General features: G+C 35.2%; 1 protein-coding gene across 1 annotated transcript in view; it reads left to right on the top strand.

Moving 5' to 3' along the window:
• The window catches only part of GSTCD (glutathione S-transferase C-terminal domain containing), a 130,496-nt gene that overhangs the window by 1,625 nt on the left and 112,420 nt on the right, over positions 1-16,451 (top strand). Inside the window, exons 2-3 of the mRNA XM_045880641.3 lie at positions 7,565-8,002; positions 8,617-9,084. Coding sequence (XP_045736597.1) covers positions 7,586-8,002; positions 8,617-9,084 — 885 coding nt within the window. The 5' untranslated portion in view covers positions 7,565-7,585. The remainder of the gene's footprint in view (positions 1-7,564; positions 8,003-8,616; positions 9,085-16,451) is intronic.

A 16,451-nucleotide genomic window follows, 5' to 3' on the forward strand; every position in this document is an offset into this window, starting at 1 on the left:
TAAGAATACTGAGTATCTAATTAGCCTTTCTAATAGCAACAATTAAGCAGACCTTGAAACTTAAAAATTCTGTAGGCCAGTCAACTAAAACACCTGTAGTATATACAATTCCTTAATGTAAGTTGTTTTTATCTTCAAATATTCAAAATAGCCCACTGAATTCTGTTAGGATTAGTACTTAGAATGCAAGGATTTAAACCATTTAGATCATAACAAGCCTAGATATTGTTTGCTGTGGGGATTCAGTAATTTTATTTCAGGCTTGCAGACACTTCTAACATGTTAGCATTTTATGCTGTGATCCCTATAGTATTATGATTCTGTGGCAGCAGATGATTTCCTGATTCACCATAGAGATGACACACTTCCCTTATGGCTAAAGTCACAGTAAGCTTTTTCACTCTTAAACAGTTTTTCCCTGCTTTTTGCCCAGATAAGAAAACAGCTAATTTTAATTACTGAACTTTGTCCTTTAGGACTTAACTATATGCATCCCCACATTACATTATAATAATGAGAACTGAAGCAGCTCAGCTTTTTTTCTTTCCTTATTTAACCTTTAATGTCTAAGGTAATCAGCTGCTATCTAACTCTGTAGGGGCAAGCTTTTATATACATAAAATATAGATAGATAGTAAGAAAGGGTGAGATTTGCAACCAAATTGTGTTATTTTGTGAAATGTATAAAACACAATCTAAGTTCCAATATTCATAATATTGAACATTGGATGTGGTAAGGAATTTAAATGAGTTTAAATTTTAATCTTTCAGAAAAATGTAATTTCATACCTGTAAACTGTTGAACTATTTATTTTGTACAATATAAGCAGGTATTTGCTTAGGGTATCACATCTTCTGCCATTTTGTGACTTCCTGTCATAGTAACAAACCAGTTTTTTTCAGTACTTGTGGCGGGGAGAGGGGCGGGTCTTTTCAATTGGATATGAATCTTTCCTGAGAAGTTTGGAAATATAAAGCATAATTTGTGGCTTGCCAGTCAAAATTCATTTAATAGTGTTAATAGATAAGGAATTTTGAGATAAATTACAAATGAATAATAATAGCTAGTATTTATTTACAGGCTTACTAATGTGATAAGCATTGTTAGGTTCTCACAGCACACTATGGTAAATCTGATATTACTGTTCCCATTTTATAAATGAGGAAGCTAAGATACAGAAAAGTTCTATATTGCTATTAAATAGCAGCACCAGGATTTGAACCCAGTCAGCTCCCAGAGTCTAGGCTCTTACCCATTATTTTTCTTGGTGTATAAATACTCTACTTGCTAAGTAAGTATATAAAATCTAGTTAGGTTCCTAGTTCTCCTGACTCAGTATCTGTATATACAAAAACTATACTTTCTTTACAAGTTTAGATGGATTCAAGTCATACTTTTTCCAGTTCCAATCTCAGAGGTCACCTTGTTTCTTCACTTCAATTTATACATAGTTGGCTCTTAAAATAGATTTATTCATCTGGAAGAATTGTGTCAAGAAGAATGAGGCTAATGTACCAAGACTTAAGTTCTCAATAGTATTGTCATTACAATGATTACTAATACTCATTTATGTACATTCATTCATTTATTTCTTAAACTAAAATTTGAGTACTCGTAAGCATTGGAGATATAAGGTTGGGTAGTAAGTGCTATAAGAAAGAAAAAAAAAAATGGATAAAAGCCTAGGAGGTAATGGGGGTGCTTTTTCAATTCAGGTTGTCAGGGAAGGCTGCTCCTGAGTTACTATTCAGAGATCTCAGTGAAATGAAGGAGTAAGCTAGGCATTAGGAACAGCAAGTACAAAAAAAAATTCTCAACTGGGAGCATTCCTGGCTTCTTCCAAGAACAGCAGGGAAAACTAGCTGGAGAAGAGTGAGCATGAGGGAGCAGAAGTAGGGGATCAGTTCAGAAAAGGATAGCAAGGGTCATGGTAGCCATAGGCTATAATAGGAAATTTGGATTTTATTTTAACTGTTTTGGGGAGCCATTGGATGGTTGTGAGCAGGGGGTGTGAACTGACTTAAATATGTTTAAAGGATCACCCTGACTATTGGAGAATGGAGAAAAATTGTTAACAGATGTTTGTATTAGTCTCTATAAACTTAGAGTTTATATGACTTAGGTTAGGTGGATAGTAGGAGAGGTGCTAAGAAGTTGGATTTAGCATATATTTCAAAGGTAGAAATAGTAGCTTTTCATGAGAGAAAAAATGAGTTGAGTGAGACTTGAGAATTAAGGGCCTGACCATGGTGTTTTCATTTTATCAATAAGGGAGGGAGAACAGGTTTAGAAAAATGTCCAAGGGAAGATGTCAAGTAGCATTTGGGGTCTGAAGTGCAAGGGAAATGATGTGATTGAGATAAAAATAGGAGTCATAGAGGATATTTAAACCTGTGGTATTGGAGATCACCTATAACAGTCCTGTTATATTGTGAGTTGTGGCCCATTAATGGGTCATGAAATCAATTTAATGAGTACTAGCCAGCTTTATTTATTTGTTTGTTTATATATTTTAGAGAGAGTGTGCTGGAGCATGAGTACGGGGGAGGGGCAGAGGGAGAGAATCTCACGCAGACTCCCCACTGAGTGGGGATCCCGAGGCAGGGCTCTATCTCATGGATCTCGTGACCCATGAGATCATGACCTGAGCCAAAATCAAGAATCCGACCCTTAACCGACTGAGCCACCGAGGTACCCCCTAACCAGCATTAAAATCAAAGGGGAGGGGGAGGAGGAATGGAAGGAAGAAAAGCACAGAATAAAAAATATCAGATATCCCGTATAGTAGGATATTTCTTCATGATCCTTTTGTTTCAGTTTTATTCGTGATCCTTTTTATTTGCTATAGTGAATTGCATTATAAAAGTCTTACTGTGTGGCATGATGAAAAGGTTGAATACCAGTAATCAAAGGAGTGTGAGAACAGGGCAAAGCACTGAGCCACGGATTGCTAAGAGGTCTGTGGAGGATCCAATAAAGGGAATCAGGAAGGAACTACCAAAAATGATTGCTTTTAGAACAGAGGTTTATCAAGGATACTGAGACAGCACAACTGCATAGAAAAATTTCTGATGAGTTTCACTTTCGTGAAATTGTTGCTGCAATAAAATTGCAATATGCTTCACTTTCTGAAATTTTAAGTTTATAAAATAGTGCTATTTATAGTAGAAAAATAGCTATTCCTAAATGTTTTCAGATAAGATTCCTTTATAGATTCAATTAATGCTTTTGTATTGATGGACAATTCTCATCCATGTAATGGAATTAAAATGTACTTGTAAGGATTGTGAGCATTAGAAGTAATGTATAAAAGTTGAGTGTGTTTTGCACATGGTGGACAATAAAGTGTATGTGATATTAGAATTGTATTTTTTGTTCAGTCATTTAACATTTATTAAGCCCCTGTGAAATTCCAGGCACAGTGATAATTTCTTATTTGATAAACAATATTTTGTTGTGTGGTGCACTTTTTGGTCTTTATCTGTTAGGTAATATATAACTTAGCTATTTATCCATTATGTAATATTTAGTTGCCCTAGATCCAGACTTGAATTTTAGCACAAAACTGTCAAAAGTTTTTTCAGCTTCTGAACAAGTATGCTTATTTTTTTTTCCTTTTTAAAGATTTATTTATTTTAGAATGAGTGAGAGAGTGCATGCATGTGAGTGGGAGAGTGGCAGAGAGAGATGGAGAGAAACTCAAGCAGATTCCTCCCTGAGCTCGGAGCAGACACGAAGTTGGATTTCACAACCCTCAGATCATGACCTGAAGTGAAACCAAAAGTCAGTCGCTTAACCGACTGCGCCACCCAGGAGCCCCCAAGGATGCTTATTTTCAGTACATTTATTATGTTTTTTCTTTGTCTGTCTTTACATATCCATATGCATGAAGTGAAGTAGTAAAATGGTTTTAGATTTTAAAAACCCTGTGAAACTCATTTACCTTTTCATATGTGAAATATTTCAATTTATCAACACCAAGATATATTAGAATGAGAATACAAAAATAAAAGGTGTAAATGCCTAAAATGTTAAACCCATGACTGCTTCAGTTGTGTTTAAAAATGTGTTTGAAGGGGCACCTGGGTGGCTCAGTTGGTTAAGCACACAATTTTTGATCTCAGCTCAGATCTTGATCTCAGGCTCATGAGTTCAAGCCCAGTGTGGAACCTACTTAAAAAAATATGTATATCTTTGAAGATTCACAAGTAATGAAACCAGGTTTAAATATTTTCTTTTTACCTCTCTATTCCCTCTGCAACACTTCCAAACAAACTGGCATGTCCAGGGAAGAGATGTACATTCCATCAGCTCTGTTCAGCTCCTACGTCTGTGGTTTTATCTGCTGCTTTCTCAGCCTGTCTCAGGAGTAGTGGCAGTGTGGCACCTGAAGGTGCCACCGCTGAGTAGATGACACTGCTTCTGTGCATGGCAGGAATGTAATATGGGGTCACAGGAGCTGCCCCAGAAACCCTGGAGACCCAGAAGATGCTTCTCCAGTACCTACCTTTGTAAAGCACATGACATAAAAATAATGATGTAAGGAACCTCTAGGTAGAAATGAGAAGAAAAAAAAGAGAAGAGGGTTTTCTTTTGCCTATGATGTCTGCTGACTTAAAGCAAAAACTATGTTCTACTTTCTTGAAAAATTAAACACATAGTACAAACCAAAAACATATATCAGATTTGTACAGGTTTGCTAATACTTAATATTTATTTTAGAAATTACATTTAGAAATTGCCCAGGGAGAGTCATTTTTTTTAACTCCAAGATTATTAAGTAACATTTTTAATCTTCCAGGAAAAAAAACAAAAAACAAAAAACACCAACATCTATATTGGAAAAATAAATTATGTCAAGAATCAACAGTACTTTGCATTTTCTCTCCGGCATCTCATTAATTTTTAGATATCTCCATGGGCAGGTTATTGCTATTCTATTTTGTTGACATTTAGCATTTATTAAGTGCTCACAGTGACAAAAGTTTATAGAATATGTAAAAGCCTATTCTCAAGGTTCTTATTTTTATATGCCTTGGAAAGTGGCAAATATACATGTACTCTAATTTCTGTGTATCCTAAATCACAAGCTGCAAAATAGCATGACATTGTTTTCAGTTTGTTTGTTTTAAAGATTTTATTTATTTTTATTTGAGAGAGAGAAAATGAGAGAGAGGGAGTACATGAGGGGAGAGGGTCAGAGGGAGAAGCAGGCTCCTCGCTGAGCAGGGAGCCCGATGCGGGACTCGATCCCGGGACTCCAGGATCATGACCTGAGCTGAAGGCAGTCGCTTAACCAACTGAGCCACCCAGGTGCCCCTTGTTTGTTTTTTTTTGAAGAGTTAGCAGGACTAGTCTCGTAATTACTATTTCCTAGACTGCTGGGCAAATGAGGAAATCTATCACGTTTTCTTTCAAATCTGCTTCTTGAAGCACTTAGGGATCTTCTGTATCATATCCCACTATCAGCAGAGGGAGTTAAGAAGATCAGTAAATTAATCAGCAATAGATTTACAGGAGGAAACTCTTCAAAGAAATTATTAATTTCCTAGAAAATGTGGTTTCTTTTGCCTGTGAGCTTTAATAAGCACCCTTTAATATTTTGTTTTAAAGTAAATTATAGGTACAAAAAAATTAAAAAAAAAAAAAAAGCCAGGGAGAAAATGGTTCCCATTCGCTCTTAAATCACATGAAATAATTTTCCTCTAGATAATCTTTTAAAGAAGTAACAAACCATGGTGCAGATCTGTTATGTTTTAATAAAAGAAATATAAAACAGTAGTGATTACTTGCATTATCAAGAGGTTCGTACTTACTAACTATATCCTTTTGTTATAATGAATGATTAGATCTTTAACAAAGAAGCTGAGGACCAAGACACTTAATTTCAGAGTACACTAATATTTCAAATACACTTAAAGAGTTGCAGGTATACTTTTTAAAGGCTTTTAAAATAATTTTTCCTCTACTGTACGGTCTTCCTAGTACAGATTTCCATGGTGAATGCTTTTAAAGAGTGCCATCTAGTGTTAATTTTGGAATTGTGATTTATGGATTGGAACATGGGGAATTTTAGACCCAAGAAATGTAGAAATCAGTTATCACAGTTGACAGATTATTAAGGAATATGACTTGAAAACACCCATCAGTAATTTGACCTCAAGATTGTGTATGTCTGCATCTTTAAAATAACCAGCATGTGTATTCATGCATTTATTCAACAAATAATTCTTGATTATGTGTGTGTATATATATGTATCAGGCCATGTTATAGGCATAGCAGTAAATAAAACAAAGTTCTATTCTCATAGAACATTAGTTGTGTGTTACCACAGTTTGAAATGTGAAGAAAAGCATAGAATAGTGTTTTCAGGGTGGGTAGAGGTGGAGTTTTCAATTTAAATACAGTAGCCAAGGATCATCTCAGCAAGAAGTTGATATTTAAATAAATACCTGAAATAGGTGAGGGGGTGTTCCAGGCCCTGGAAACAACTGCAAAAGCCCTGAGGTTGGAATGTACCTAGTATTGTAAAGGAATTACAAGCCACTTTGGCTGGAGCAGTGAGTGATGAGACCAAGGAGATCTTTAGGCCATTGTAGGAGCTTTGCCTTTTCCCTGAATAAGATGGGAAGATATTTGTTTGAGTAGAGGAGTGACATGATCTTCTTACTCCGTTTTTGACAGGATCACTTTGGATACTATGTTGAGAAGAGACTAGAGTGGGAGGTAGGATGGAAAGCAGAAGATAATTGCTATAATTCAGAGATAGGTGGTGGAAGCAATGAAGATGGTGTGAAATAAACATTTTAGATATATATTGAAGAGCCAAAATAAGTTTTTTATGGATTGGTTATGCAGGTGTGAAAGAAAAGAGTAATTAAGAATGACTCAAGATTTTTGGCCTAAGCAGCTAGAAGGATGAGGCTCCGTTAACTGAGATGGGGAGGATACATGAGGAGCAGGTTTGGGGTGTGGGGGTGAATGATTCTGGACATGTTAACTTTGAGATATCTTGGTTATCAACATCTAAGTTATGGGGAACTTCAAATATTTTTCTGTTGTGATTCAGCATGTAATAGCTCATCATATCAAAATCCACTTTAGGAGAGTCTGTTTCTCACGAGGGAATGAATATACCCCCCCCCCCATGATTGTGTTGTAGAGTCAAAAGAGAAGTAGTGTGGGAGGACAAACATTGCCAAAGCTTCTCCAGACAACTCCTAGTATTCTTGGTTATTTATTTCCCATTCCATTCATCTCCTGTTCTTACCTGTAGTGAGACCCCAATGTACTTGATTGGGAGGGTTCTATTGCTAAGCACATGAGGTATGCTTATTTTAAAGGAGCTCGGTGAAAATAACCCCTAAGACTAATTAATTGCACTGGGTGGAAATCTTTCTTTTGGAAGCCGTTTATTCAGTTCAGGAACAAATTCTCATGGAATCGTATCTATCACAAATCCTTGCTGCTTTCTAAAAAAAAGTTTTTAAATATTCATCTTTTATTTCAGCTTCTAAATTACTATATTCTAAGGCCTGTAACCACTTCAATTTATGCTGCAGGTGACCCAATGAAAGAAGAAAATGAAAGGCATTAAGAAAAGTTTTACAGAAGAACACCTATACTTGGACTTTTCTCACCAAATAGAAGGATGCATCTTTCCTCTTCATACATCTGTAACTTTGTTTTTGTTATCATACTGTGACTGCAAAATCTTTAAAGTTTGCTTAGTCCTCATTGGAGCAAGTACAGATATTTCACTAAAAAATGTAGTGCTCCAGGATGTTGAACTACAAATTATTTCAAGACAAGAGCTTCCACCAATAGTCCAGAATTGCTGTTTACCTGCAGTAGTGGAAAAACCAGACAATTTCTGTAGAGCAGGACTTGCTGTCGTCCTGAGACACATAATCCAGAAATCGTACGAAGCTGACCCTTCCAAGAAGGAAATTTTAGAACTTTTGGGTTTTAAGAAGACTTGCTTGAAAGCCTGTGCCGAAGTAAGTATGATGGCTCTTCCGTTACTTAAAAGCCATAAAGTGATAACACATTCACTTGAACATTTATTTTAACTTTCTGTGGGAGATGAATTAAATCCTGCTTACTTAAGAAATCTCTAGTCAACAATGAAATAAAGTAGCCCCTCATGTATGCCAATACTTGAGGTGCAGCATTGAAGAATAAGAATTCAAGATTTATTTTGTGAGGTTTGGGGACATTATTTTTAGATTATGACTCCTTTTTTTATCTTTTGTTTTAATTGAGGACTTTTAAAGGAAATTTTACACATGAATAGAAGCTCAAGTAGCAGTGCTTTGAAAGCTGTACTTTTTAAGGGATGCATGTCCTTCAAAGGCTTTGGGAAGGAAGGATTTATTCAGTAAGAGGATGCAGGAGGATGGCATGTATTCCAGGTATAGGATTGCTAAACCGTTGTTGAGTGTTATCATTTTTAAAGCACTGTAATATGTCCCTTGATATAGCATAAACACCTAGTCCAGGGATGGCTCAGCTTCAATTGTCAAAACCAGTCTTACTTCCCAATAGAAAGTTTTCTTCAAGCTATGTTGAAAGTAAAGACTCCCTTCATTTCTTCTGTTATTTTGTTTTGCAGGTTAGTCAGTGGACCAGGCTATGCGAACTCACCATCCCTTTAGCTATTGAGAATTTTCTCAAGGAATCTTCTGACCGGCACCCAGCTATCCCCGTGGAAATACTACAGTTAGAGAAAAAGCTTAGCGAGCCCGTTAGAGTGCATAACGATGACAAACTCCGTCGGCAGAAGCTGAAGCAACAGAAGGCTGCTGGGGTTGGGCCTTCCCTTGCTAAGGAAAAAACAAAGAGCAAGGTGCATAGACAAGAAACGTCTGAAGAGTTGGACTCTTCATCTGAGAGCCTGGAACTGAAGGTGGCATTCTCAAAGCTCACAGTCCTCGAAGAACCAGCTACCACCAACAGGGAGCCTTCTCATATCAGAAAAGCAAAAGCCTCTGACCTTCCACCTCTGGAGCATGTGTTTGCAGAGGGCTTGTACTTCACTTTGGCAGATATCGTGCTCTTGCCCTGTATCCATCATTTTTTGGTAAGGTTTATTAAGAATGGATACATTACTAGAAGTTTCAGTCTACGAAATTGCCTAGATTTGCATCCCTATTCCACTTCTTACTATCATCATGTTCCTGGGCGAGTTATTAATACCTATCTCCATTTTCTTATCTGTAAAAGAGAGATCATAGTACCTATCTCATACGATCAGTATGAGGAAGAAACAACAATTTGTGTGAAGTGTGAACGTATAGTGTGTGGCATGTAGTAAGCTCTCAGTAAATCTTAGTCATTATTATAACTTTTAATTTTGAGTTGCTAAAATTTTGGCAATTGTTATGATTATTAATTTCAAATTGCTCTTGCGATTACCTTCAAATATTAGAGGTTCCAGTATTAAACACTAAAAAAATCTTGCCAGCTATATTTTATAATTAAGTAGTCCCTTAAAATACTAATTACATTACGTTAGGTATTATTAAATCAGAAATATTTTATCATCGTGTCTGTGCATCTCTGTTCCTTATAAGATTACATTCATTCAGTTGCTGGCTATGCTAGTCTGTGTTGTGGGAGAATATAAATGGAAAGTTTTCTTCCTTAGTATGAGTGTGTGTGTGTATTCTTTTTCCTCTCTGTGGAGGAAAAAAGAACAAGGTAAAAATAATATTATCCCGAACATGGGAAGCTGTAGCTCTCTGCAGCTTTCCAATTGGTTTTCAAGAGCTGCATTGTTCTTGCTTTGAAGCGTTTCACCCTTTCTCCTAAAAAGGAATCAGAAACAGATTTCATTCTCATATATCACCAACACTTCAGGTATCTCTACTGACAAACGAGAAATGATTTCTAATGAAAATCTATTTGGAGGCTGGTGCTTCACTAATAATAATAAGTTAGGTGGTATTAATTAATTGGCATTTTCTTAACATTTCTAAAATAACTTCAGAATTAAAGGATGTGAAAAAGAGATTTGGGAATTGTTTAGATGTTGATTAGTATTTTAAATGTCATATGTATTCAGAGTATCCACGGAGCTGGGTGGGGAGAAAACATCAACTTTTTTTTTCTAGTCAAATGATTTCTAAATTCTCTTACTCCTGACCTTCCCCTTTATTACCAACTTCAGTTATTAGAGCAGTTATTTGATACATATTATGAAATACTGTTGGTGTTCATGGCTTCTTGGTTTTCTTGGATAACTGTGTTTGTTTTTAATTTTGTAAGAATTGAATCAAAGTGGCACATCCACTAATTGATTCATTTAAGAAACTTACTGAAAGCCTACTGTGTATATAGCAGTTACTGTTGTAGGCACTGGAAGTAGAGTGATGAACAAAACAGATAAAGTCCCAACCCTCACGGAGTTAATATTCTAGCAGGGGAAGATAGAAATGAACAAGTAAACAAATAAATAATATATATTTAAATAATAGCAAGTGGTACAAAGAAAGTAAAACTGATAGAGATGAGTTATCTGCTTTCAAACGCAACAAAACAAATATAAAATTGGATTTACCTGTATGAAGTTGATTCTCGATAATTATCCAAACATCCATTTTCAGCTAGTTTGCCTTTGATTATAGCTTAATTTAAATCCTATTTACCTAATTAGGATCAATTGAGGCTGAAGTATTTTTAATTGAGAGGGATTTTTTTTTCCCCCTCTTCAATCAGGTAGGACATCTACTAACTGCTACTACATAAATTTACATAATACTACTGAAGAGCTTTGTTCTTAGTTTAAAATAGGGGAAAACATGTACACTCAGCCTTTATTATTACACGTATTCTATGATTAATTTTTTCTCTTCTGACATTTATATGTAAACTAATTCTCACAATATTTTCATTTGTATTTTTCTTGGATCTGCACATTTTCTTTCAGGAATTAATCTTTCTTTGCTAAAGAAAGATACTGTTGATATTGTTTGTTATGTTTATTTTGCTCATTTAAGTCACCTTGGGTTATGAAGTAGTTGTTTGAGTTCAGGTAGTGGCTATGATGCAGAACATTTGTGCTTCATTAATACACATTGAGGTGATGGAGGGTGGGTCCAAATGGTCAGTCTCAGGATCAAGTTCATGATCAGAAATGAGAGTCAAGTTACTAGGTTTGGATCAGAAACAGAGCCGAACCTAGAGCAAGGATATTTGGCCACAGGAATAAAGCCAACAGTATGAAAGAGCAGTCAGTTTTGCTAAGTCAAGGTTTGGAGTACCAGAGGTCAAACTTAGAAGAGCTAGGGAAAATACACAGTTCTGCTAAGCAGAAAAAAGCCGAAGATGCCAAAACAGTCGTAGGTAGAGTGGCCAAGGTGCTGTATCTGAACTTGCTCCACGTTTTTCTTCCTTTTCAGTGGATATTAATTTGCAAAGTTAACCCAACAGCCCAGCACTTCGTTATGGAAGGTGCCTGACAAAACCCTCTATTCTGGAAATTTTAGGAATAAACTTTAAAAAGAACAGATTAAAATGCACACCTCTTATGATTTCCATTTTTTAAGTCATTTGCTAGCATCTGCTAGTAGTTATAGCAAGCATATGGGAGAAATAGCAATGAATAGCTATACTCTGGCAAAATCCTGATGTTCCCTGATACCAGAAAATTGTATAGTTATTTTTAAGTTGTTACTAGTAAACAAATATACTTTGATAGGACTATTTAAAAGATTATTCTACTCCCATAAGACAAAATTTGCCATTTTATAAAATATTTTTGTAATTTGAACACTTAGGATTTAACTTTTTACATATTAACTTCCAGTGCTCTGAATTGAGTTTTTAAAAAGTATGACACATTTATTGCTTGAGTAAAATTATTGTAGAAATTGATTTTTAAGCAAAAGTACCTATGTTAAATGTCTCTTTCACTGTCCCTGTTGTCATAAAATTAGGAATAAAATGGGAATCTATTGACTGGCATATTGCAAAAACTATGGATGCCACATATTTAGTGGTTAATTTGCATATTCCATATCTCCTCCTCTGCATTAGGTCCTCAAAAGTTTTCAGTTTTAATCCACCAGTTCTAATCTATAAGTAAAAAATGCAGAATTGGGATTATATTTCCAATTAGATAGTTGACTGCTTACACTGCTCACCTAAACATTTTTTAGTTATGACATATTTTCAAAAGAGTAAACATGACTAAGGAAGTGACATAAAGTAAGTACAAAACATTTATTATAATAAGTGATTGGAAGGTGATGCAGAGGAGGAGATATTTTGGATAAATGTAACATCTTGCTTCTCTCCGGGCAAGTTTTGCTGGCCCTCATTACAATTAACTACAAAACCGTTAGGGTTTCGTTTTATGCTCTTGGTAGCAGCATTTTTTTTATCATTATTTAAGAATAAATAACCTTATTTTCTTGTCTTTAAGAAACCGTGATATTTATAATGGTTTTGATCTTATCAGGCAGGTCAACTTTAAAAATCATTTCTTAGGAACAAATATAATTTTCGTCTCACACGTTTTTCTTAGCCATTTCCTTAAATATATCTTCTTGAGTGTAACGAATGTGGTTCAGTACCTCCTGAGCTGTCTGGATATTAGCAGAGCAGCCTGGCATGTTGATTAAATGGCATGACCTGCCATACAGTGTAAAACTCCTCGATTTCTCTTAAACAGGAATTATTGTTACTTAATCAGAACTTATTTTCCAACGGAAGGAAAGATGCCATATGCATCTAACAAGAATAAATCACTCCCAAGGAGAGGAAAGGAAAGGTGAAGAAATTAGAACATTTCTTATTTGATTAATTTATCACAACTTAAGCTCAGTTCCCTTAGCACATAAGCTATTTCCAGGCAATTAAGAATTCTGGCAAGGGGGAGCCTGGGTGGCTCAGTCCATTAAGTGTGGAGACTGCTTAAGACTCTCTCTCTGGGGCGCCTGGGTGGCTCAGTTGGTTAAGCGACTGCCTTCGGCTCAGGTCATGATCCTGGAGTCCCGGGATCGAGTCCCGCATCGGGCTCCCTGCTTAGCAGGGAGTCTGCTTCTCCCTCTGACCCTCCTCCCTCTCATGCTGTCTCTCATTCTCTCTGCCTCAAATAAATAAATAAAATCTTTAAAAAAAAAAAAAAAAGACTCTCTGTCTCAAAAAAAAGAAAAAAAAAAAGAGTTTTGGTGAGAATTATAAACTGTTTTGTTCCCAGAGTACCATTTAGTCAGTATATTTCAAACTCTTTTACTTTAACTCACAGTAAATAATGCATTTTACAGGTGATTGAGCATACTTATACAAATATGTATATATCTTGTATACATTAAATATACTTGCAACCCACCTTACTACATGCTGTGTACTCTGATATTTTCCATTTTAAAAACTACGTTGATTTCACAACTTCGCCACAGGTCATAAACAGCTGTTTGAAAAACATTAATTGAGGAGATTCTTCTTTGAAGCTAATAAATAGTTTCTTGATCATTTGTTCACTCACCAGAATATTATTTGCAAGGCAGTGTTTTAAGTGCTTGCTGTATACAAAGAGTTAGACATAAACCTTGCTCTTACAATCACTTGTGCTTATTTAAAGTCCAGTTAAAATAGACTGAAATACACATGCATGTGAATTTTTCATTAATTTTCTGTCCTTTCTGGCTTCTGCTTTGGTACTGATTATTACTAGATACATGTGTCAAGATTTTCTTGATTTGACCTTTTTATTTATCTATTTGTTCATAATCACCAGTCATAATCTGTTGGTGACGTTATTACTGTTTCTATGGAAACAACATTCAGTGCCTCAAAAAGAAGCAAGAGTATTCTAATTTTTAAAGAAATTGAAGTTTGGTGGTGGTGGTACGGAGAAAGCATCTGGCCAAGAGAAAACAAGAAGATAATTTAAATCAGGAGTAATGGTTTCACATTTTCTAATTTGAATAAAAGCCTTACTTTAAGTGCTGCGTTAGAAAAAATTCTAACTGATGCTAGTTATCTTTTCACTTCTAAATATCTATAATTGTATCTTGTATCTTTTTACTATTTTACTTCAGTGAAATCTCCTCCTTACCCCATCAAATCTTTTTTAAAAATATGGTTCTGAGAGTGTTTCTTACATTACTTTTAGGTTATACTGATTTGATTCTGTTTTACAGTTCATACATTCAGGGGAAGAAGGCTTCACTAAAGAAGAAAAAAGGAACTTTAGATCACTATTAAAATAAGAGTACAGCCTCTCCATTTCTCTTATTCCCTTACTTCCTCAGTGAGTGTATAACTTCCATTGAGATTCCTCAAAACATACCAGTGACTGTAGACTTAATGGAGATAACAAATTCTAATCATTTAAAATTACCACATACACTTCAATTTATTTTAATTCTCTCCCCATTAACCACTTAAATTCATGTTCATAAATAAGTACGTATTAAGTATTTTGGGTTTTTGATTAAGCAGTGTCCATTTACTCTCTATGTTCAGTGTGTTGAGAACTTATGAAATATAGTGAGGGTCGGGGACAGAGGAATGTGTTCTTGCCCATGAATTATAGATGAAGGGGTTTCTAGATTTGAAGGAAGTTGACTAAGGAAGAGTTTTTAGAGAGGCATAAAAATATGCTACCAATGAAAGATGATAGAAACTGGAATACACGATATAAAATTTCCCCAAATGATTTTCAATTGTAGCATTTATAGACATTTCAAATGTCATGGTATTTCTATTGATTATCTTAGAATAATCTATTCATATTTTCTGTCCTTTTTCTGCTAAGTATTGGTCTTTTCCATTATATATTTTTTTGGCTTATAGGATAGTCAGTATGTGCATACATTCTTCGTTTGTGTGTATATAATATTATTATTCTTCAAGTAATTCACAAATACCTTTTGGGCCTCTTATTGCTAAGACATTTGTCCTTTGTCAGTATTATTTAAATAGTATGTCTTGATTTTAAAAATATCTTTAAAAAATAGACGATTGTTTAGAGTAATTCTAGGTTTATAGTAAAATTGAGCAGAAAGTACAGAAAGTTCCCAGATACCCTCTGTCCCCGCACACACAGTCTCCTCTACCATCAACATCCTGCACCAGACTGGTACATTTATTACAACTGATGAACCTACATTAACAAATTACTATAACCCAAACCATATTTTATATTAGGGTTAACCCTTTGGGTTGTACATTTTGAGTTTTGACAAATGTGTGATATGCATCCATCATTATTGTATCATACAGAATAGTTTTACTTCCCTAAAAATCCGTGCTCCACCTATTCATCCCTCTGTCCTAACCCCTGACAACCATTGATCCTTTTGTTATCTTCATAGTTTTACCTTTTCCCGAATGTCATATATTTGGAATTACACAGTATATAGCCCCTCAGATTGGCGTCTTTCACTTAGTAATATGCTTTTAATGTTTCTCTGTGTCTTTTCATGGCTTGATGAGTTCATTTCTTTTTAGTGCTGGATAATATTTTATTGTTTGGTTGCTATTTATCCATTCACCTATTGAAGGACATCTTGGTTGCTTCCAAGTTTGGACAATTATGAATAAAAGTGCTATAAACATCCATGTGCAGGTTTTTACATGGACATAAGTTTTCAACTCATTTGGAGTGCAATTGCCGGATCATACGGTGAGAGTTGTTTAGCTTTGTAAGTAATCGCCAAACTGTCTTTCAAAGTGGGTATCCCATTCTGCATTCCTACCAGCAATGAAAGGGAGTTCCTGTTGCTCCACATCCTTACCAGCTTTTGCTGTTGTCAGGGTTTTGCCTTTTCACCCTTCTAATAGGTGTGTAGTGGTGTCTCCTTGTTTTAACTTGCAATTCTCTAATGATATATGGTGATGAATGTTTTTTCATGTATTTATTTGCCATCTATGTAACTTCTTTGTCATATATATAACTGCCAACTACGTAATTCTGAGGTGTCTGTTCAGATCTTTTGCCCATCTTTTTAAATGTTTGTTTTCTTGTTGTTGAGTTGCCCCAATTTATATATTGTGAAATGAATACTAAAAATATAGAAAACTTCACTAAAGAAGATACTTGAATGGCAAATAAGTACATGATGCTTAACATCATTAATCACAGGGAAATGCAAATTTGAAATCACAATGAGATACTACCACACATCCACTAGAATAGTTCAAGTAAAAAAGACTGACAATACCAGTCATTGGCAAGATTTGGAGAAATTGGGACATTTTCTAGTGGGGATATAAAATGGTACAGCCATCAGGGAGAGGAGTTAGGCAGTTTCTTTAAAACTTAAGCATACAGTTTCCATACAACCTAGCAACTTGGCTCCTAGTATCTACTCCTAAGAAATGAAAAATATTCAAACAAACACTGGTGCATGAGTTCGTATAGCAACGTTATTTATAATTATCAAAAACTGGAAACAATGCAAATGTCCGTCAACTAGCAAATGGATAAACAAAATA

This window comes from Mirounga angustirostris, unplaced genomic scaffold (assembly GCF_029215605.1).
Source record: "Mirounga angustirostris isolate CCGP_5_RB_7025 unplaced genomic scaffold, mMirAng1.0.hap1 SCAF_2, whole genome shotgun sequence".
Classification (NCBI taxonomy): domain Eukaryota; kingdom Metazoa; phylum Chordata; class Mammalia; order Carnivora; family Phocidae; genus Mirounga; species Mirounga angustirostris.